The following is a 22,480-nucleotide window of genomic DNA, read 5'->3' as shown; positions in this document are numbered from 1 at the left end:
AGTGGATCTAAAAAGGAGTCTGATTTAGAACCATAGTCTAATAAGGATGATTGTAGACTTTTTAAACTACAAAACCTAATCATTTTCTATTAATTTCAATTCTAAGAAAATATAAGAGAACTCCTCGGTGTCATCAGTTAGAAAATGTCTTTGCTGAAAGAGTGACGAGAAGCAAATCCAGTGTTTTTAATTCCCAAGTTAATGCTGACATTTCAAAAGCAAAATTTAAGTAAGCTAGAGTTGCCCCAAACATGCTTCTCCTGGCTGATACCATTTTCCGGTTTTATTTGGGGTCTGATCTGCCAATTACCACATTAACCAATTCCGATATTTTATTTTTGTAAAAGACTAAAACAGGCAAGAGAGAAAACAAATACTGCAAGTTCTTTGCTGGACCTATTGGTTTTGAATCCAACAGTAATTTAATGAATTACAGGATTATTTTTATTTATGCATCTAAGCATATGTCCCTAAGCTAACATTTATCAAAAATTTGAATAAACTCAATAAAAAAGCACATAAAACACTCTTGGTTGATGTTTAAAGATTAAAATGGTTGAAGTTCCTTCCTTTTGATCCACTTCATGAAGAGGAGTTTTTTTTTGTTTTTGACCTGCTGATCACAGATCAGAGCCAATAAAGTGATCAACTGGCCTTGGTGCATCTGTAAAGCAAACTGCTTATTCAATCAAGCTGTCCCTTCTCACTCTGGATGCTTCTGAAGTGTTTACCTCACTGAAAAGACTTCCATTAACGTAGGATATCCACAGCTTCCAGAAGTTTGGCAGCTGACCGATCACCACGTCTGAGAGTTTTTCCACAAACTGCACCTGCTGTGGGGTTTCAAAGGGCCACGCTAGAAGAAAGAAAAGCCTTTATTCACACAAACTCAAAGCTGTGTCATGATGTGTGGGTAATTACACAACAAACGCCTTCCAGGAAGACAAACATTTTTTTTTGTGGTCTTACTGTACTGGCTGATAAGAGATTCCCCTAAGCACTGTATATGACAGAAAGTGTTACACACATAAACATCAGTGTTGGGGCAGGGAAGCCCCTCTGCGGCACCTTGTGTGTGGGTGATTTTGCACTCACTGCTGGGTCGCGCAGACCGCAGACTGCCCCCTCTCTTCAAAGACGCAGAGTGGCCGAGCCTGCCGAGAGCCGCAGGACGGGCATCCCCCTCCAGTTCCAGAGCTCCGACACCCACTGACGGACACGGAGAGGATACAAAAACACATACTTTAAATATCAAATAATCAAATGAGCCATATTCCTAATTCCGAATTCCTCAATAAGCTGAGCAGGTTTTCACACCAAACAATCCTTCCCTGACTTGTCTTTATTTATGTTCTGATCCAGACCCACAGCTTAGAGAATGTCCAAGTTCTTGCCAGGGAGTGGAGCTTAGCGAGTACAGGGGTGAAGTGGGTTTAAACTGTCCACACTATCCTCAGTTACATCCAACAGAACACATCCAGTAGATGGCAACAGCGAGCCATGGAACTGCAATGAATGATACAGCTTTGCAGCCACACGGCCCTATATCACGGGGTGACACAGGTTTGGTGAAATTAATCTGGAAGAAAGCTTAAAAGTAACAGCAGGAGGGGTGAAAGTCACCAAACAGGAATGAAAGTGAAACAGCGGTAGAGCCAAGAAGGGAGCAAAGCTGCTGCAGTGAAAATGAAACTCAGGAGACAGGTTCGTGCAAATGCTGCAGAACGCCTACATGGAGTTTGTCTAAACGAAGGGAGACGGATGGCCACATTTCCAAAACATGTGTGTGTCTGACACACACAGAGAAAAGTGCACCGATGAGTCATGGGCTGAATGCAGTGTGTTAGCAAGCATTGAGAAATCCCCCAAACAAAGGAGCAAATGTGGTTTAGATGGTTGTGCACACAACACAGCAGCCTAGAAAATGTAAGGAAATTCTCATTTGAGTCAGGCTATCTGTAAACATATCACACACACACATATCCACACTCGACCTATATGGAGCAGAACAGAGTGTGCCTTTCATGTTTGCCTGTCTTTTTACAGGGATGAGAGCTGCTGTTGATCCAGGTGTCGGCTGAGGATTGGGAGTAAATGTGGAAGTCTGCAGGATTAAATCTGTGTTTGCGTGGCAATACTATGTAGTCACTTCTCAAAATGTAAAGGTTGAAACCTGCATGTGTTGCAGATAATGTATGCATGCCTTGTAGTGTTCCCCTTTATGTTGGAAGCAGAGATCACCGATGTTGAACACATACATAGTTACGGTGTCTTAAATGTATCTCCATTCCCTACCTACCATTCCGCATTTTAAAATGTCATAACCATAAACGTCTATGTATTTCGTAGACTAACACAAAGAAGTGCACAGTTATAAAAAGTTTTCATTATTTTTGTTTTACAAATGAAAGTCCGACTGTGAATAGACTATAGTGTAGGCATAAATCTCAGGCAAAATATATCTCACATTCAAGCTGTAAATCAGTTATATTTGTAAATCTCTCTCTCTCTCTGGATACTTAAAACTCACAAACAGTTTACTAAAAGATCAACAGCCTTTCTACATAAAATGTCTTGCTTACTGCATTGATGTAGGTAAAAGAAGTTTTGTTTAAATAGTTCCGTTTATAAAGGGGATTTGCTGGAAACGTTTAGTCATACATTAGCAACTTGTGCTGCTTTGCTTCTTCACAAGAAACAATCTCCTCGTTTATGGTTTGATAAAGATAGATGGCTCTAGTTTGCATTTACAACAATTCAGTGTGCGATTAATGGAGCGATACGAATGCCAGAACGGCCTTTGGCCTCTTAATATTGTCTAAGAAGCACAGGAAATGGAGAAAATGATTTCAGCTACTGCAGAGACAGCTGACCCATCACAGACAAACAATAATCCCTGCCATGTGTGATTGAATGTGATTCGAGGCGGAAGAGGAAGCAGCCAGCAGAGGGGATGGTGGAGGCACCCCTCAGAAGGGGGAATGTGGCAAGGTGAGCAAGGCGGGGAGGAAGAGTGGGGACAGGGGAGTGGGCTGGATGTGGTTTTGTGATGATGGCCGTTCAAGCGCTGGCTGGGTGGAGAGACGTTTCAAGAGGTTTCTCACAGTTGAGATGGTAAACAGCAACAAGGTGTGTGTGTGAGAGAAAGAGACGGGAAGAGATGGAGTGTTAAGCAGATTTAAATACAGATTATCTGCAACATTATAAAACTGAAAAAAATAAAAATAAAGACTAAAATTTTTATATGCTTCATGAAAACACAAAAAGACCATCTAGAATAATAATATTAATTTCTGTACATTATTTTAATGAAAGATCTCCTGAGCTGAACGGCAACAACTTATTTTTAACTGGAAACCGCTGCTGTGACTGTAAAAAGTTTAGGAAAAAGTGACTCCTTTTCCTCCGGACGGCAGGATCTTATTGTCTGCTTTGTGTATGCTGCCGGGTCAGCCACACACATACACGTCCTTTATAAATAAAATGCACGCATTATCCTCTTGCTTTAAAACTTAGAAAAATCAACAACTAATGATCTATATTTTAACCATCAAGTCAACTCCAAACCTCAACATGCCTGAGTCAGAGAAAAACTTGGAGAAAAACATTTACACATTTCTACCTCTCCTCTATAACCAATCTGTACATGCAAACTAGTGGTAAACAGCACAGACGTTGTCTTGCATTTCTCTAAATGAATGTTTTATCAAATAATGCTAAATTACATAAGATGTCATCAACCAAAATCTACTGAACATGAACTTCAGTTTGAAACAGCAAAATCAGCTTTAGACTTTGTAAGAAGTGAGGTCAAACATGTGAACTACAGGGTAGTGTTGTAGTCCAACATCCTGTAAGATTTTAGTAGAGACAAAGTCTACAGCACCTACAGCATGTGCTGGGGCGGTTCACAGCCGAGCGTGAAGCGGCTGGGATGAAGATCAGCTCCTCCAAGTCAGAGGCCATGTTACTCGACCGGAAAACGGTGGTTTCTCCTCTTCAGGTTGGAGGGGAGTTCCTGCCTCAAGTGGAGGAGTTTAAGTATCTCGGGGTCTTGTTCACGAGTGAGGGAAGAATGGAGCGGAACATCGACAGACGGATTGGTGCGGCTGCTGCAGTAATGGGGGTGCTGTGCCGGTCCGTCGTGCTAAAGAGAGAGCTGAGCTGAAAAGCGAAGGTTTCGATTTACCGGTCAGTCTACGTTCCTACCCTCACCTATGGCCATGAACTTTAACGAGTACAAATTCAAGACCAACACCAGTCTCAAGAACCGCAACACTACTACAGGAATCCTTCATGTCTTCTTGTCACAATTCCCAACATTTCCAGATTTATGTTTTCCACAGCGCTAAACTTTTTTTTCAGCTATTTTGCACAATATGAAAATAAAACTTCCCTAAGGAAGGAAGGAAGGAAGGAAGGAAGGAAGGAAAATCTAGAAATGCAAAATTTTTCCATACTCCTTCTTCTTCTTCCCTACTTAGCCAGACCTGGAAACCCTTTAAATCCCCCAAATTTCTAGACTTTTTAAGGCCTTTCAGCTTAATCACATTTGCATCTGAATGTTACAAAAAGCAGATTTCAGAATGTGTGAAAAAAAAAATGCGGAAGTCAGATCTTTTTGTTTTATGGAACAGTAAGGTTTATAGAGTAATTTCACTAAATTCAACAACTGCCAACAAAAGTGTATCAAACCCCAGATGGACTTTTAAAATGGCCTGCATTTTTATTTCCTCGTGTGATTTCACAGCTCACCGTAGCTTAATACAGTCTTTCCAAAGAAGCCAAAGTTGATATACATGCTACATTACTTTAAAGCAAAACCAAAAGATGATGTAGTTCTTCTTGGGAGCTAGTCTGCAGTCTCAGAATGATTAGATGTACATTAAACCAAACTATAAATATCACTCCTGTATATTTTTTTCAATGCATTTTACTCCTTAATGTTCAGTTTGCATGTTATTTTTTGTCTTCCATCTCATTTAAAGTGAATAGGCAAAAAGCAAACCAAGCCCCAAATCCATCAAGCCAGAGCCCCGGAAATCGCTGTTTCCCTTAGCATTAGACATGTATACGTTCCAGCTGTACAATGTGAAGCAGCCCCCTCTCTAGCAGTGTTTGCCTGAAATGTACGTGTCTGAAGTGTGGTCAGAGAATCGCACGTCTTCCTATCCACATTTTTCTGACGGCTGATTTTAACAGAGGAAAAGCTTAATTGGGGTTAATTGTTCCAATCCATCTGTAAAGCTGTGCGTGAGGCAGTGGGAGAGAGTTTGTGTGTGCGGCAACATGTCAGGACCTGAAACCCAAATCTGAAGCCAGCGCTGCCTTGCTTTCATCTTATTCATATGCTCGTGAAAAAATAAACACGTGAGCCATGAACAGAACAGGCCTGGGAGGGTGGTGACGAAGCGGGAATGTGAGCAGAGGACTGGTGTGACGGAGACACAGCTGGATTTCGCTTCACTCAGCTACCTTCAGGCTCAAAAAGGACAGAATTGGAAATGCAAAATAGGGGGCTAAGACTAATATTATGTGCCGTTAGTTACCTCTTTTACCGCTGATGAACTCATCTCTGCAGTTTTGCATCAGCTGCAGGATCCACTTGTGCTGAGCATAGATACACTGCCAGGCTGGGTCCCCTGGGGCATGCAGGTCTGAAAGGTACCTACAGTGGACAAAAACACAGACCTGACAAATGAGATTAAAACCTAAAGATGAATGAAGGATCTTAGCTTGAGTTTTGTGTAAATCTCTCTCTTAATAAGTGTAAACAGTAGAAGACAGAAAATCAATTCAAATCTCTGCCAGCATGTACTCAGAACAAATTAAAAATGTATCTAAATGACACAAATATAGGCGACACATCAAATGGTAAAATAAGGAGAAGTTGACTGAAATTGTTAAAGAAGCTGGTGATCTATTAACTTTTCAGCCTCATAACCCAGTTCTTTAAATATGTCGATATTCCTTTATGTAGTTTTTATAAATACGCTGCAAACAGTTAAAACCGTTTAGGGGAAACAAAATAGTCAAAATTAACTGTTACAACCTCCATTGGTCTTGCTGGGCCAGAAGGTACATCAAATGCATATTCAGATTAGATCAGAATGTTTCAGGCCAGGCGCATAGGACAGAAATTAAAGGTTTAGCACCTCTAGTGGCAGATGGAAAAATAAAGAAAATTGGAAAATCTAATTAAATTACATATCAATTAAATATCTTTAGTAAGTAAGCCCAAGCAAGAATTATTTCGCTTATATCAAATCAACTTTATTTGTCAAGTTTGTGCACTTTGTGAAGCTTAAAAGTTACTATTATATTTTTCTATAAATAAAGAATTATGGACTAGACAAATTAAACAATACAAAAAAATTAAAATCCAGTAAAAACCATTCCGATCCTGCAATGAAATGAAGGATGTCGACACAATTAGAAAGAAATGATCGGAGCTAGAAAAAGGACTTCTGCGTTTTCCTTAAAAGTAAAGAAATATTTAATGCAAAAGTTAGAAAGTTAAAAGCATGCATCGGACCAGAAAATCATAATGATTTTTAATAAGAATAAAAATCTGTTAAATTGCTCTTTGTGATGAGAGACATTGAAAAACTCAATCTATTTTTGTTTAACTGTAAAATATACATCCCACAGTAGGTACTATTTTTACAGATTAATTCTTACAATAAATAAGAAACTAAGCAATTAATTATAAAAAAAAAAAAGACCTGTTTATGTATATAGCAAAAATAACTCAGAGGAACATTATTTCTGCAACTGTAAAATAAATCCAGGCTTGAATCGGGCATTTAAAGTATTCTTTGATCATTTGAACTCCAGTCCATCCTAGAAATCCTAATTCATCTCAAAGGAGTTTTAATTTCCCGGACGCCCCTTCAGCGTCCTTTGGGATGTCAGATGATTCTGCCTCTGAGATTTGGCCTTGTTTCTTCTGCCGTCATCCAGTAAACCAGCCGCTCGTTTGTTTCTCATTAAATGGCATCTTTTCAAAAGTTTGAGCGAGACCCACACGAAGAAATGCACCCAGCTCCCACCCTCCACACGAAGGGTAAACAGGAGCTGAGTGGGCGTGAGGAGCTGTGCCTAATGCATTGGGATGAAAGATGTTACCATGTGGTCGGGAGCTGGTCTCTGTGATCCTGACAGGTTGGTACTAACAATAATAAATCGGCACAGACCGCAAGTATGGACGGACGGATACATGGAGGGGAAAAAAAGGAGCAAAAAAGGTGGAGGAGTGAAGAAAAATAGAAGCAAAACAAGTGGGCCACATAAAAAAAAGATGAGAAGATTCATGAACAGAGAAAAGTGAGAGGCAGGGAAAAAAAAGAAAAATGGATGGAGGTTGAAGTTTTAGTAAACAAAGATAAACAGACATGAAAGAAACCAAAATGAGAGCAAGAACAAATTATAAAAGATTTATCATGACTTTGTATTGGATATTTTGAGGGTGAACGCAAAATGATGACTGTTCAAAGCACAAGGACATAGCCTTTGTGTAACCAAAATCAAAGGTTGAAGACACACAGAGAAAGACAGATGATGCAGAACAGTCAGGGAGGATTATAGAACTGTGGGGAGACCTGATGTATCTCTTTTGGTCATGAAGAGTCGACGGCGTCTGTAGCAGTTTTTCCAGCAGGAGATTTCCCAGAGCTTTGATTCTCATCTCAACCTCCGCGTAGACTGGAGTGCAAAACGAAAACAGTTTTATGACATCACAGATTTACTTTGTACCATTTATTCGTTGAGGCTAAAAGGTTCAAGAAGTGCAGAAAAAAATCTAGAATTTACCTTTTTTGAAAACGGCAACTTCAGTATTCCCAAAAAGAGATTTGGCTTTCTCATAGTCATTAATCACCACATCGTAATCTCCCTGGAAGAAAAAAATAAATAAAAAAATCAGTTAATAATGCAGCATTCTTCTTCCTATCAACTCATCAATCATGACACCCACTGTGTATGAAAAGCCTCTCTAGCTCCACCCTCTGGCTGAAAGTCGCCCAAGCTGGACCCCAAAACAAACACACAAGACAAACTGAGGACAGACGAAGCCGAAGCAGAGCTAAACTGCATGAAAGACTTCAAATCTCCATCTTGTTGGCCAGTATTTTCTAAATTCCTACTAAAATAAAGTCTGTTTAAACACTTTCAGGCACAATTTTAAAACAGTAGGAAATATAAATGCACAGAACTGGAGTTTCTCTATGATAGACCTTCAAAACACTAAATACACAAAACCTTAACACAGCACATAAAAGTACATGCTTGTACTTTGGCATATTATCTGTTAGGAGGTAAAATCATTACAGACAGAGAAACAAGCTGCGAAGGCATTTAATGATTAGTCTGCTTGGTGAAAAGTACTTCACCTTCCCTTTACTTCAAGTGTTTCATGTAGACTTTATTCTTGTAAAAGGTTCTGCGAAATTACAAGCCAAGACTTTTACTAAAACTATGATTTACTGTCATACTGCATTTATGCTCCAACTAGGGATGTCATGACACACCAACTTCAAACTCCATATCAATACTAAGAAAAATACTAACTACTTGATACCATTTTCAATACTACGGCAACTGTTTTTGAAGGTACACAGTCAAAAAATTATTTATTACAATATAGCAACTTTTTAGCTTCCTTAATTAGGGCAAAACCAAGAAGTATGGAATTATTTAATGCTCCTTTAGAAAAATATATGACCTGAAAGTGTTGCTTAAAACGGGACACAAGGTAGTAATTAGTACAAGTGTTAATATCCTTTATGGAAGAGAGTACCTTTAATACAGTCATGCAATCATTTTATTTTATTATAATTGCTTATATTTAGTGTGCAACTGTATGCTTTCATTTGCCTTTCAATTTGCTGTCGATACAAATAAATTTTACTACTGTGGAACAAAAAGGTATTATTCTATACTAAAATAAATTGTGTTTAAGTAAAAACATAGATTTGGCACATACAAAACGTATTTTTTACAGTGTAAAAAAGGATCTGGTCCATGCAAATGTATTCAGCAGCAATACTGTATAATTTATGCCTTTAAGGGATTTTGCATAATATTTTCTTTATTATTGGCCACATTAGCCTCTAAATTGCTGAGCCGTCAGCTATTTTTAATTTTACTGCCTTAATTCGTACTGCTGTAGAACGGAGAGTTCAAAGCTGCGCACCTGCGAGGCGCATCTCGACAGGGGGGGTTGACAGAACACCGTCAATGGGCTGTCCATGTTCGTGATGCTAACCTTTAAACAGATAGCGTTAGCTTATGTCGTCTGGAAGGTTTACTACTTCATTGTTGCAGATACAGGAGCTTTTCTGGCCTTTTTAAGTTGCTCTGAAACATCAGTTTCATTGCATTAGCTTGCAGCGGTAGCATCTGCGTAGCTAGCATGTGGCATTATTCCAAATTTTTTTCCTGTCCGTCTGTCTTGTAGGGAAAGTACCTCCGAACAACCCTTTTATTTTGTCAGCTAAAACGAGTTGCATATGATTTTTTCTGGATCAACTCGCCATATTAGCAGGGTGTAAAACTCCCAGTGACAGCTCATGGTTTCGGTCAGTTGAGGCTGCAGGGAGGGGAGGGGCTGAGTGTCTGTTATTGCAGCGCTGCTGCTGGAAAGTGTCACAATTTGGGCAAATGTGAATGGGTCAGTTAATATCAGTTTTGACGCAAATGAGAATCTTTGAATAATTTATTTTTCTAGTATCAATTATATTGAAATATGAACCATTTTGACAACCATAGCTTTAACAAATCTACTTTTTGAGTTCAAGTTATTCCTAGCCTAGAGTGTTCGCTATTCTCTCCATGACGAGGCATGGGTCGGTAGGAGAGTCTCATGATACAATGATCCTGAGTAAAAATACCTTTGTTCTATTATATTTACAGAAATATTTAAGGCTGAATTGTAGAAAATTGGAAAAGCAAAAAATAATGTTATCCATGAAATGCTTTTTGATTTCCATACAGAATCTTAAGCCTCTAGAACAGGGGGTCTTAACTCAAGTTACCCTGGGGGGCCACTGAAGGCAGACACTGGGTGTAGTTGGGCCACATCAGACATTCCACAAAAAAATTGGGACAGACACATGGGGCGCCCTTGTGCCCATGTCTCCCATTGTTCCTGAAATTGTCTGTGCTCATCACCAACCTTTCTCTTCATTGCAAGCTTTGAAAAATACATGAATAGCGCTGTGTGCCAAGATATATATTCATTTCAATTGGAGTCACTCTCAAAATAAAGTTTAAAGTGTTTAGCCAACCAGCGACACACTGAGAACGGCATTTCAGCAATGTGCGTCATTTCCGCTCCTTCTTTCTGTAACAACAGTACGGCGTAAAAAGAACAGTATGGCAGCAGCCGTCTTTCTTTGTGCGCTAGGTGTTCTTGTCTTTCATTATGACATGGACATCATGGCATTTGTAGATGGTAGAAAGTACTGGCATAGCGAGCGCAAAAAAGGCAACTGCTACCTGGCTGTTCATTATCAGCCATGTTGTTGTTCTAAGCTTAGTAATAGAAACAAGTAAAACAAATTACAAATATCTTTGTAATGTTTATTTAGTGAGGTATTTACTATGGAGTAACATGTTTTGATGAGTAAATCTTTTCTCGCAAATTATTCAGTGCATTTCAGTCACGTAAAATATTTTTTTAATAATTTGTCCATGAATGTCACATCATTGCAGAGGAAGCGTGGAGTGCATGAAGCCGGGACAGTGGGATACCATTATTAATTTATTATACACAAACCATGGGATGTAGCCATGGAAGCGTTTTTATTAGCTTTCATTTTCTACAATAACTCCATGGATGCAGTGGGCACTACTAAGCTACTGGCGTTGTACGTCCTAGCCAACACCAATGTTCTGTTGACTATATGGCGAGGCGGGTAGAGCTGGCTGAGTTGCTCCGTCGGAGGCCCACTCCCCTCAATGACATCGTCAACTTCTCATAAGAATCGTGAAATGATTCTTTGCTTGCTTCAAACCCAGCCGATGGCCCACCCCAGGGAGCCATAGTGTGATTGGTAGATTCGTTCAGCTCTAGCTTGTGCAATAATAAAAGGGGCCTTACACATACAATGTGGTAAACGGCCATTCATAAAATCTCATGGGCTGCACTAACAATAAACTTTCATATCAAGGTAGGGCCACAAAATATCGTGCGACCGCGAGTTTGAGTCCCTTGCTCTAGAGTAAACATCTGCTAAATCTAGTAGTTTTCAAGTTCTTATCAGGCAGAAGCCATTCATTGCACCAGCTTAAATTTGACCATTACTCTTTAAACATTGATCATGCTGATGATAATAAAAGCAAGGATAAAAATACATATTTTCTCACACTCCTTGCCCTATTTTTAAATGGTCTTAGATAGCTCAAGTAATAATCTCCCAAATATAAGGCTCCTGTCTTTTTCAGGGTGTTTGTCGTGTTTTTGTAGGTCTCTAGAACTTTGTCTTGTCCTGTTAAATGTCATCACTTTCTTCAGAGAACACCAATTCAACCATTTGCATATTTGTATATTGCTGGGTTGACAAATATTTTCGAAAAATGAATGAAACCACTGTAGTTAAGCCCTGGTTCAAATTCTTGGCAACCAGGCCATGAGAGTGCACACAGGGCCTCACTTAATGGATTTGCTCCCTCACGCTCCACACCGGACTCCAATACTCTCCAACCTTCCTATTAAACGACCATGAGCTACGGAAGTATTTTGCATGTTCAAACCCCCCCTGGGAACTCTCATCTACCGGGAGCCCAATGTTTTTTAATAGGTCTTTGGAGACTCCACTAAGAGCTAGTGAAGAGTGTCCATCCTTGTTTAGTAACTGCAAACTTGAAAACAAGAAGCTCTCTGCATCTGAAGCGAAGGCCTTAAAGAAATGGGATCCAACACACATTGTTCCTAATGAAGACACTTAGAACAAAATGTTAACATGAAAAGAGCACAAGTATTGCAACCTTTTTTTCTAAAGTTATACAAATATCCTGGAAAGTCATAAAATATATTGAAGGTTTTTTAATAATAAAGGCATCCATTTTTTCCCAACTATACACTCTGTTTTAAAGAGTTATTAAAGCTTTCATCTGATCTAAATCCGGATTGCTGAGGACTCCTACCATTAACAGGATGGCGTTTAAGCAAAGATCAAGTGGCTTTTATTTAGCATTTTTCACCCGTTTACATGCTGGGATTTCTCATGTTCGTGGAAAGTACCTTCTGAATGTTACGTTCTATGTTGAGCGGCAGGTTAAAGAGAAACTTAAACCGTTGCAGCACGTTGAGCGCATTGCGTGTGGAGTCAGCCTTGTCTTTTCGTCCTAGGACCTCCTGGAAGAGAGTATCTGCAGTATCGCTCGCTCCTGTGAAAAAAGACGGGAGTGAGAAAAAGTTATGAGTGAGAGCGAAGGAGGTGGGAGAAAATGAGAAACTGGGATACTGTATAAATAAATGTTAAACACCACATTTCCCTCATAGTCCCGGTCTCTGGTTTTCCTCTTGCTCGGGATGTTATTAGACGCAAAAATGAGGAATAGGAGCAGGAACTAAACAGCTCAGAAGAAAGTGACAACTATCTACTTGGTGGGACTTAAGCAGAACTAAGAGGCTTCGTGGGTGGCCTCTTCTGGGCCGTCCAATAGAAAAAAACAAAGTTGTTCTAATCAAAACAAAACCCCTCTGCCCACAACAAAATCCCTGAAAAGGAAAAGGGTGAGCAATAAGTAATATCTAACATTTTTCACTCACCAGTCTCACTTATTAAGGAGATGACATTTAACAAAGCTGTTTTATGATTGGCTGAATGGTGCTGTGTGTTAGATGCATAGGGTTTTGGGTGGATGAACGGAGCTCTAGGCCCGCTGCACCATCGGCCTTAATGTCCAGGTTCAGAGGGATGAAAGATATGTCCGGCTAAGCGGTTTATTTACTCTTCACTTAGGGAAAAGGGCCAGCTTATTGACCTCACATTAGAGTGGCCCCATTATCATGTATGACCCACTGGGGTGGGACACAGGGTTTGATGAGAGATCAGCCTATTAAAGAGAGGAAGACCAACGGAGCGCTACAGGAACACACAGATGTACAGGTTCCAGCACAGTTTTCCCTTCAAAAATCGACCCTATTCTGACTCAGATTTTCTGGCATTGCTGTTTTGTTCCCTATGTCTATTCTATTTTATTATTTTCTATAATAGAATTGATGTATACATCTATTCAGAATAGATAATGTGGATTGCCATTGATATACACATTGCAAGTTCCAAAAGTAATAGGAATTTCTCTTCGACGATGCTTTAGTATTTACATTTAAAAGAAAATAGATGAACACAGATGCAAATGGATAAGAATATGCATAAAATTAATAAAACCTTTTAAAACAATTCAAAATGTTCCCTATGGATTTTTTGCAGACACTTCTGGAGTGGAATGTCTGGAAATATGAAACCCGGAATAAACAAAATTACAAATGCATCTATGCAGGCTGGTATGTTTGTAGGTAGCAGGCCTGCATGATATTCAAAAAACATGTTAAGTGCGATGATATTGGTGAATGCCAAGATGACACTTAAGTTTAGATAAACAAATATTGAACTAAAATAAATAAATAAAATAAATGTCTTTCTGCTTTAGGCTTATTGCACATACAGACAATAGTGCGTAGTCTATCCAGCTACTGAAAAAACAAAAACATTCGTTGTTTGCATCTCCATGATATGGCTTCATTAAAAAAAGTTGTATCTGGCTACATTTGCTGCTTTGGCCAAAAAACCTCTTGACTTCACCAGAACATTGTGGAAATCTAAAAAATTTGCATTAAACAGACATCAACAAATATGTTACTGGCATAGAGAGTCTTAATGCACTGCATTTCTGTAACTAGCTAATGTTTATTGTAGTCCTAGCAGTTTTTCGTGCTAAGGATGCTGTGTACAGTAACTTATTTGCGAACAATAAATTTGTGATCTAGTGTGAAGCCCTACTTTTTCATATTAATTAAGATGCAGGAATGTTTTTCAGACAAACTTAAAAGATAAAGGCCAGAACCAAAAAACCTCTACCTGGTGTAATTCTTTATAAAGGCGTTGCCCATTTTGTTTCACTGAAATAAAAATCAATCTTACGATTTAGGATGTTTTCCAGTCGCTGTGTCATCGATCCCTCCACCTTCTCTGTGCCATCCGATTCCAGCCTCTGGTGAATCGCTGGAAGAGAACGAATAATTTTAATGATAAAGCCTCCAAAATGAAAAACATTACAGTTACAACTTAAAGCACAGAAATCTGAAGAAAAAAACGATTCCTGTTCTCTAAAGTGCAGTGGGACAGATCACCAAAGATGTGAACATTTTTAGCTTCATGAACTGAAGGTAAAACAACAAACAGGCTCTGCCTTAGTGGTAGATGTGAGATAACCCCGCCGGTTCTCCACTCACAGACGCGACTATTGAACCCACCAGTGACTGTTCCCACACTGAAAGGACGTGACCTCGCCCCAGCCTGGATCAAGTCGCACAACTACAGCCATTAACACCACAGTTTGGTGGTTTTGGGACATTTAAACCCCTTTGACCAAGAGCGGGGTAAATATGGATGTAAAATGTCTCATTTGTCTGAAAAAATAACACATTCTTATGCCAAAAATGAGGGGGGGGGGACCCTCTCATGGCTTGTAGCCATCACTTAGCATGAAGAGCTTCATACCAGAGAGGGAATTTGAAAAAACGCAATGAAGGGAGGAAAAAAACCCAGAGGGAAAAAAAGAGGGAGAGAGAGTGGTGGGGGTACACCAGTAAATAAATAAATGGTGTTCAGTAGTGGGCAGCTGGGTGCTGAGAGCTTAGGGTGGGTTTATTGACAGAGTGGAGAAGAGGTGGAGAGGCTTTAAAAGACGATCTCCTGCATACTTGTGTAGCGACACCAATATGCACAAGAACCGCTTTATCTAAAATATGGAGATGACCATTAAACAGTTACGTTAGAGCAGTAAAAATGGCTTTTAGCTGAGTTTTACAAACAATGAGAAAGGGGAGATTACCATTGTTCTGATCAGACAGAAAGAAGCAGAGGAGACTAAGGTATTATTGAAACACATTATTCAACAACACCACTGCCTAATCAGTAAGGACGTCACTACAAACCAGCAGTAAATGTGACTGAACGCAGGTTAAGACAGAAAAAAGGAGAGCACGCGTGTGTGTATGCAGGATTGATAGGGCTGAAAACAAAGGATGACACACACTGCAGGTCTGCTTCATGTCTCCAGACTGCCCTTTGCCCCTCTGCCAGCTGCCTGTCCTCTCATGCTGAGAGGCCTGATGACGTTACAGTTAAGCTAAACATCAAGTCAGAATCCGGAGAACACACGAAGGCAGGTCCTGAGGAAGAGCCGCAGCTCCTGCTTCACTTCCTGGAGCCATTCGGCAAAAAAAGGAAAAAAAGAATAAAAATAAGAATACAGTGTCCCTGGTTTCTAAAGCTGGAGATGTTTTGACTCCTGCTGGGGCTGGGGACGCGGGGAATAGCCCTGGGAATCTTTCATTTTTGGACCACGGTAGCAGTTCCGTTTCCTGCATCACTGGGAGACTTCCTTTTAACACAACAATGAAAAACCTCAAATTTCAACAATTTAGCAGAAATAACCTGCTCCTCCCTCACAGCCTGTCACTCATTCAATCAGCCAGAATGAGTATGTCTTAAATGAATTGGCTCAACTTGTCACTCAGGCTCCATAAACAGACAGTCTGCAGGGATGAAAACCCTCCATCTTTTAATTGCTCTGCAAACCCCTGAGGCTTGCAGGGATTAACAACAGACATTTCTCTTACTGTAAAAATATTGATGATATTCAACAAACAATAAAACGTTCAAATTTAAACAAAAGTTAACAAAATGCTTGAAAATTACATAAGCATGATTTGGTATATCTTTCACAGTCCTCAAACTGTTTGGATTTTTTTTGTAAGTCTAAAACACACTCTTTTCCCCAGTTTTGTTTTTCATAAAAAAGTAAACATTTCACAATGTGGGTTTAATAGAATTAGAGATGAAATAATCAGGCTTTTACTGGCCGATACAGAGTTCCCGTTTCCTTTGAGATCATACCTGCTAAAGGGTGGGAGAGTTACCTGCTAATTCCAATTCTGATTTTCTTTAAAGAACATTATACTGCAGACTTCTTGGAAAAGGCAGCTGTTTTAACTCAGAAAATGAAAATTAAGGTATTGGAAGATTAGAAAACTGTTTTTAGTTCTGCTGCATTGATTGAACTGCATCTTGTCACCATTTCTTTTTACAACTCAAAGTTTGGGATGGGCAATAATCGTAGTGTTTATCAATATTGTGAAACTTTTTTAGCATAACACGCATAGAGATTTATTGTGACAACAATAAACTGATGATGTTTGCAAACCCCAAAACTGACAGTATTGTTTGGATTGTTACTTTTATTATCTTCCCACAATTAAGAGCATTAATAAACATCAATATACTTGAAAATAGGATTAAATGTAGTTATTGTGTGGTGTTTAGCAATGTAATCTGTAAAAATGTTAAGTCCAGTGGAGGGTCCTTCATCAATGGTAGCAATACTTATCTGCCAGCAAAAACATAGTTTATCCAAGTACTAGTAAAAGGCATGAATTTTATGATTTTAATGGAATATTTCAGTTTATATTTTCAATACACTAGAAAAACTCACTGTTTGATGTTGCTTTCAAAGCTCTACGAGGCTTTCCTTGTTTTATACGTACAATAAAGGTTTATAAGTTCGCTGTGACGTAACAATGTGCTGCCATTTGGAGATTATTCTGCCACAAGCAAAAATTACAAATTGCATCCCTACAGAAAGTAGTATTTGCATACTAATCCAAAACAGCATGGAATTCTGCTACAATGTTTGGGTGGGTTGTAAAATGCAAAAGAGTTTCTTACAAAATACTTGATTTGATAGAGATGGTTTCAGTAAACCAAACAGGAAATCAACTAAAAGTTATTAAGTCAGGAACAGAAAAATGTTTGAAAGAAAGTAGACTGCAGTTGTTTGCTCTGAACGTTTTCCATCCATCTCATTTCTTTACCCAGGGTTGGCCTCTCTCCCTTCTTTCCACCTTGCATGCTGCATTAAAAATAAGCCCAGACTTCAATTAAAGTCATGATTAAAACTCTCACATGTGAGCTGAAAGTAAACAAGAAGGGAGACGAGAAGTCACGATGGTGACAGAGTGTCTGCAGGCACAGCAGCAACTTTCAACGCAGCACATTCTTTAAAACGCAACAATTTCTTTAAAATGCCAACAGCCGCCTCTCAGGTGAGCTTGTTCTGGACTGACTCAGAACAACGAAGGCGTGCCAAGCTCTTTACAGACACAAAGAGGGGATTCACAGTTGCTCAGACAGCTGTAGCCGCTGCAGTGAACTTCTGCAGGGTTGACTCCAACTGGCTAGCTCACAGGCTGCATGCCGGCTGGTACGATGGTCTGGCCAACCATACACAGTGTAAAGAGCATATCCTCTACCCAGCTACTCGCTCTCTGTTGCAGCTTTATTTTTCAAGACAGAGAGCCAAATGATGGCCTGGAAACGATGCCGCGAGGCAGTAATGAGTCACGGCGAGAAGACATGGGGTCTAGAAGTTTGAAAATTAACTTTCAAGTAGCACAGCCAGTCCAAATATGAGACGATATATTTTCCCCTCTTTATGAAGGTAAAAGGAAATTATTAAAATTTTGACACAGGTTTCTTGCAACTGGCAACATGAAAACAAATTATGTTTTAAAAGTGAAAAAACAGAAAAGCTCTCCCCAGAAATGATAGAAGTCAAAGACATTTCCTTCTGAGTTTTTAAGAATAATTTACACATTTATCAGTAGCTATAATCCTTCTCCTGATGCAATTTCAATGTAATGTATATGATAGTAGTGGCATCAGGAACAACTAGTGGTCAAAAGGCATTTATTTAAAATAAACGTTTTACCTCAAAAACAGTTTCAGCTGAATGTCTTTGGTTTCTAAGTTGTATTGGACAATGGAAACAATTTGCACTAAACCCTAAAATGAACCCTACAAACAACTTCCTGAAGATAGTTTTGGTTCCTTATAGGTTAAAAATTATGACAAAGTAACTAAACTCGGGAACTCCAAAATTAGGCATAAATCTAATAAGCTATCACACTGTGCTTGAAAACGCCTGGTTGACTGTTAATGTTTGCTGCATTTAGTTTGTATATATAGTCTTTCAATGATTACATTTAAAAACTCTAACAGCAGTGGGAAAAACAAAGTACACCCTTGTAGCTTAGCTCGCATCAAAGAGGGACAGTAGCAGCCAAGTGCTGCTAGTAAAAGGACTTAAAAACTGATTTGTGATCACTTCCATAAAAGCAGGTCAGTTAGCTGGTCTGAACCATACATATGTGTGTTACAGCAATGCCAAGAAAGACATCAGCAATGACCTTATTATAAAACAATAAAATCCAAGGGGAAACACTGATTCGGAAAAAGACTGAACAAGAACAGCCTGTTTGGAAAGGTTGAAGGACAACATCTCTTCAGCAATGTTCTTTAGATAGATGAGTCCAATGTTTTGATAGCTGGCCATACTGTACAGCACCACGTCTGGAGAAAACCAAACACGAGCATGTCATCAGCAAATGCTGATATGCTGTCTTCAAGTCATCTATGGAGTCCTCTCCAAGTATTCCAAACTGAAATTTAAGGCCACCTGGATGACAGCTGAAGCTTGGCCCAAACTAGGTCATGGAAACAGTGAAGCACATTTGTAAAAAATAGGCAGGAGAATGACAAAAGTCATAAAGAAAATGACTGCTTGGTGCTGTAGATGATTCTACAAGCTGTTTCAATGTTTTTCACACAGTTTCTCCATTTCAGCCTTACATTAAATGACTAACATGACAGTGTGGAATCTGTTGTGAGTTTTTCTACACTTCAGGTGATACTTCAATCATTTTAGAACTGTGCAAACATCTGATCATTTTTTTATGTCCTAATATCTAAAACCCTAGAACTGAAAGAGGGAATACCTTCTGTGACCCATCCATTTGGGTCACAGGTTAGTTAGTACATACACGGTGCACTGCTTCCTGCAACCTTTCCAGACTGTTCACTTCCCTTTGGTGCAGTGGGCACACAGTAGGCACGCTCAGTCTAAACGTGAGAATGACTCTGCATTGTTCCCATTGGTCATATTGGATCCGTTATCAGTTCTATCAGTCCTAATACTCTGGCTCGCATTGTGTTGGGCTGCTCCGTTTATTTAGATTCAGCCACTAACAATGAAAACATTGCCTCTCCTCCAACCGGAGCACAAACATACGGAAAGCAATAATAATAAAGATGGAGGCAGAAAAGTGTACATATAAATAGTAAGAGGAAGTTACTGAGTGGCTGTGGTGGGAGCAGAGTGTAAACAGACAAAAGCATGAATGATGAAGTGAACAATTGATTTGAGGTACCTGGCAGAGTGACAGCGGTCTGACTCTGCCACCTTGAAATCTTTTTGGCATCTGAAGGTCAGCGAGTGTGAACATGTGCGTGCTTTTCTAACCACTTTTCAGAGTCAAGCAAGGCTGGATGTGACAGGTGAGAGCCGATCTCATTTTGATGGAGGTGATTTAACCATGTTGTGGTTGGCTGCTGTAACTGTAGCAAAGAGAAGAGGGTTTTCACACAGCGTCCAAATGAGCCTCTTTAATCAACCGCTGCTGAACCACATGTGTGAGTGCGTGTGTGTGTGTGTGTGTGTGTGTGTGGGGGGACATAACTGCACAAACTTTAACATTTTCCCCAAAATCAGGACCTTATTTCTTAGATCAGACATGAAGTCAGGGAGTAAAGGTTTTCTGCACGTTTGGGATAACTTTTTTTTTTTACCTGCCAGAGCGTCCTGAGCCTCAAAGAATGTGTTGAGGCCTCCTTTCACATAGGCCAGACTTCCCTCGTTTTTCTTAGACGCTTGCTTCTTCAGATTATTGGCTGCAACCTTCAGCTGCTCAAAACTGTAACAAAAATCAACAAAAATACATTGATTCAGCTACTAATAATAATTTTCTTGCTAAATATTAAAAGAAAATCCTAATTATTAAAAACAAACATATACTTTAATTTTTTTCTGTTTAATGTATGTTTGCATTTCTTTCACACAATGTCTGGATGCATAGTTTGAGCAACGGTGAATACGTGTATCTGTGTGTCAGTGTCTTGAATGAGGTTTCCTCCGCAGGAACAAACAGTCACCCAGTGAGGTCCAAACAGAGGCCCCTGGTCATGCTGGATCCTCGGGGTCTGGGTTACTGGAAGGCTAAGCAGGGGGGAGAGGAAGCCAGGAGTGTCCAAAATAGCTCTACTCTGCCCCGAGAGTATTTAGGGTCAACAAGCTACCTTGTCTACATGCCGCTCTGATCTTTGAAGAACCAGCTGACAATGTGGGGATAAACTCAAAGGAAATTATTAAAATACAATGTACCTATGCTTTTTTTTTCTACAAGTTGAATTCCTTACATATTTTCTTTACTATTCAGTAAGTGTGTACGTAGGAATTATTGCCAGCAGTATATGGAATTGATTCTTAATTTTTAAATAATCCTCGATTAGTTTTTGGAACCGCAAAATGTTGGAAACTTGTAAAAAAGTTGTGAATTATACATCCTAATGAAAAAAATAATATACAGACTTTTAAATAAAATTTCACACCCATGTGCTGCCCTTTTATCGCTTCCAACTTCCATTATGTGCTGGTAAACAAACCATTTTGTAGCTAGGGCTGCAACGATTATTTTGCTAATCGATCAATCTTCCGACTATTTTCCTGATTAATCAATAAATAATCAGATAGTAAAAGGTGCTAATAGGACATTATTTACAGCATTTGAACCAGGTGAAGCTAAAAAAAATTGGCACTTGAGGAGTCCTGGATGGAGTATATTTACAGACAAAGAAAGTTTATCATCTTAAAATGATAAATGGACTGAATTTATATTCCGCCTTTCCAGTCATAATGAGCACTCAAAGCGCTTTTCACGAAAGCCGCATTCACCCAGACGCACTCACTAATGCGCACACACCCATACACAGATCGCAGATCTGTAAGTAATTTGAGGTTAAGTGCCTTGCCCAGGGGCACATCAACATGTGGCAGGAGGAAGCTGGAATCGAACTCTCAACCCTCAGATTGCAAGATGACCACTCTTCTCACTGAGCCACAGTCGCCTCCTTAAACTCAAAATTTGTATATTTTTTATGCAATTTTGGCCTAATTACTGCTCTCAGTGGGTTGTCAGTTAAACAAATGGCATATTTAAGAGTCTGTATACTCCACTTAACGATGATTTGATTACTAAATTAGTTTAATCACGATTAATCCAATTATTGTTTCAGTCCTATTTGTACCAATCACTAAATCCTATTGTATCAATGTAATTCCCTTTGCAATTAAGCTCTCTAATGAATTATCAAGTATAAACAATTATAAAAATGCTTTATTCTCATGCATCTAAATGAGATATTTAGCTGTACATCATTACATTCAATTTTAAAGGTGGTTCTGATTCCAATTGGGACCAGTTGATCATAATGAAATATAAGAGATTAGCATTCCTAAAACAAAGCAAAATAATGTAAAATTGTAGAGGAAAGAATGGAGACTGTCAGATTTGAAGAAATTATTACATTTTTTCTTAAGAGAAAAATGCCATGAGTAACATGGCATTTGGCACTTAGATCTAAAACAAAATCTTAAGGAAAATATATTTTTTGACTACTTTGTCCAGTGTGTGGTGAAAAAGTATTAAAAAAAAGTGGCAACAGTTTAACCAGAGGATGCTAAAATCAAGATATTACCTTGTTCTAAATGGAAAACACACCAAGTAAACTTTATACCTCAAGTGAAATGATCAGTCAATGGACATTGTTTTCTGCTATTTGAGATGGTTGCTTAAACAGACAACGATGGACCTACCTGGAGCCTGCATGGTTCTCTATGAGGTACCAGGAGGCAGAGAAGTTCTCACTGGTGAAGTCTCCACTCATTCCTGGAAATATCTGCTCCAGGTCTTTCTGTGGGACTTTGCCCCTGCAAGAAAACACATTAAGGCGTATGAATGCAAGGGAATGCTGTATGAAAAACTGAGTATTGAAGAGAACTGATCTGCAAGCATTCGTTGCAAAGCTGTAGGATCATTTTTCTAATGTGATTTTATTTTCCAGTAGGGGGCAGCGTGTAGCCAGGAAGCACAGATGCTGGGAGAGCCCAGCGTGGGAAGTTCAGTGTGCGACGCCTGGGTGCCCCTGGAGAACCCAGTACTCATTAGGGAAGCTTGATCTCTACTAATGACCTGTGGGCTACACAAACCAACAAACCAACATCCCTAGCATCACCACCCACCCTGCAGTTACACACACAGAGACGCACATGAAGGAAACGTCTCACATTAGGGTTC

The 22,480-nt window shown here is 39.4% G+C and overlaps 1 protein-coding gene across 2 annotated transcripts in view; it reads right to left on the bottom strand.

Annotated features, from left to right (window-relative positions):
• exoc2 (exocyst complex component 2) overlaps nt 1-22,480 on the bottom strand; it is a 62,653-nt gene that overhangs the window by 21,754 nt on the left and 18,419 nt on the right. For both annotated transcript variants that reach the window (XM_047375844.1, XM_047375843.1), the window contains 9 exons: nt 22,000-22,113; nt 19,917-20,041; nt 14,151-14,231; nt 12,245-12,390; nt 7,813-7,894; nt 7,602-7,704; nt 5,550-5,668; nt 1,096-1,209; nt 732-856 (listed from right to left, as the gene is read on the bottom strand). In XM_047375844.1, coding sequence (XP_047231800.1) covers nt 732-856; nt 1,096-1,209; nt 5,550-5,668; nt 7,602-7,704; nt 7,813-7,894; nt 12,245-12,390; nt 14,151-14,231; nt 19,917-20,041; nt 22,000-22,113 — 1,009 coding nt within the window. The remainder of the gene's footprint in view (nt 1-731; nt 857-1,095; nt 1,210-5,549; nt 5,669-7,601; nt 7,705-7,812; nt 7,895-12,244; nt 12,391-14,150; nt 14,232-19,916; nt 20,042-21,999; nt 22,114-22,480) is intronic.

The sequence above is a fragment of the Girardinichthys multiradiatus genome, chromosome 9 (assembly GCF_021462225.1).
Source record: "Girardinichthys multiradiatus isolate DD_20200921_A chromosome 9, DD_fGirMul_XY1, whole genome shotgun sequence".
Lineage (NCBI taxonomy): Eukaryota > Metazoa > Chordata > Actinopteri > Cyprinodontiformes > Goodeidae > Girardinichthys > Girardinichthys multiradiatus.
The sequence above is the reverse complement of the archived record's forward strand: the minus strand, read 5'-3'. Positions and strand labels throughout refer to the sequence as shown.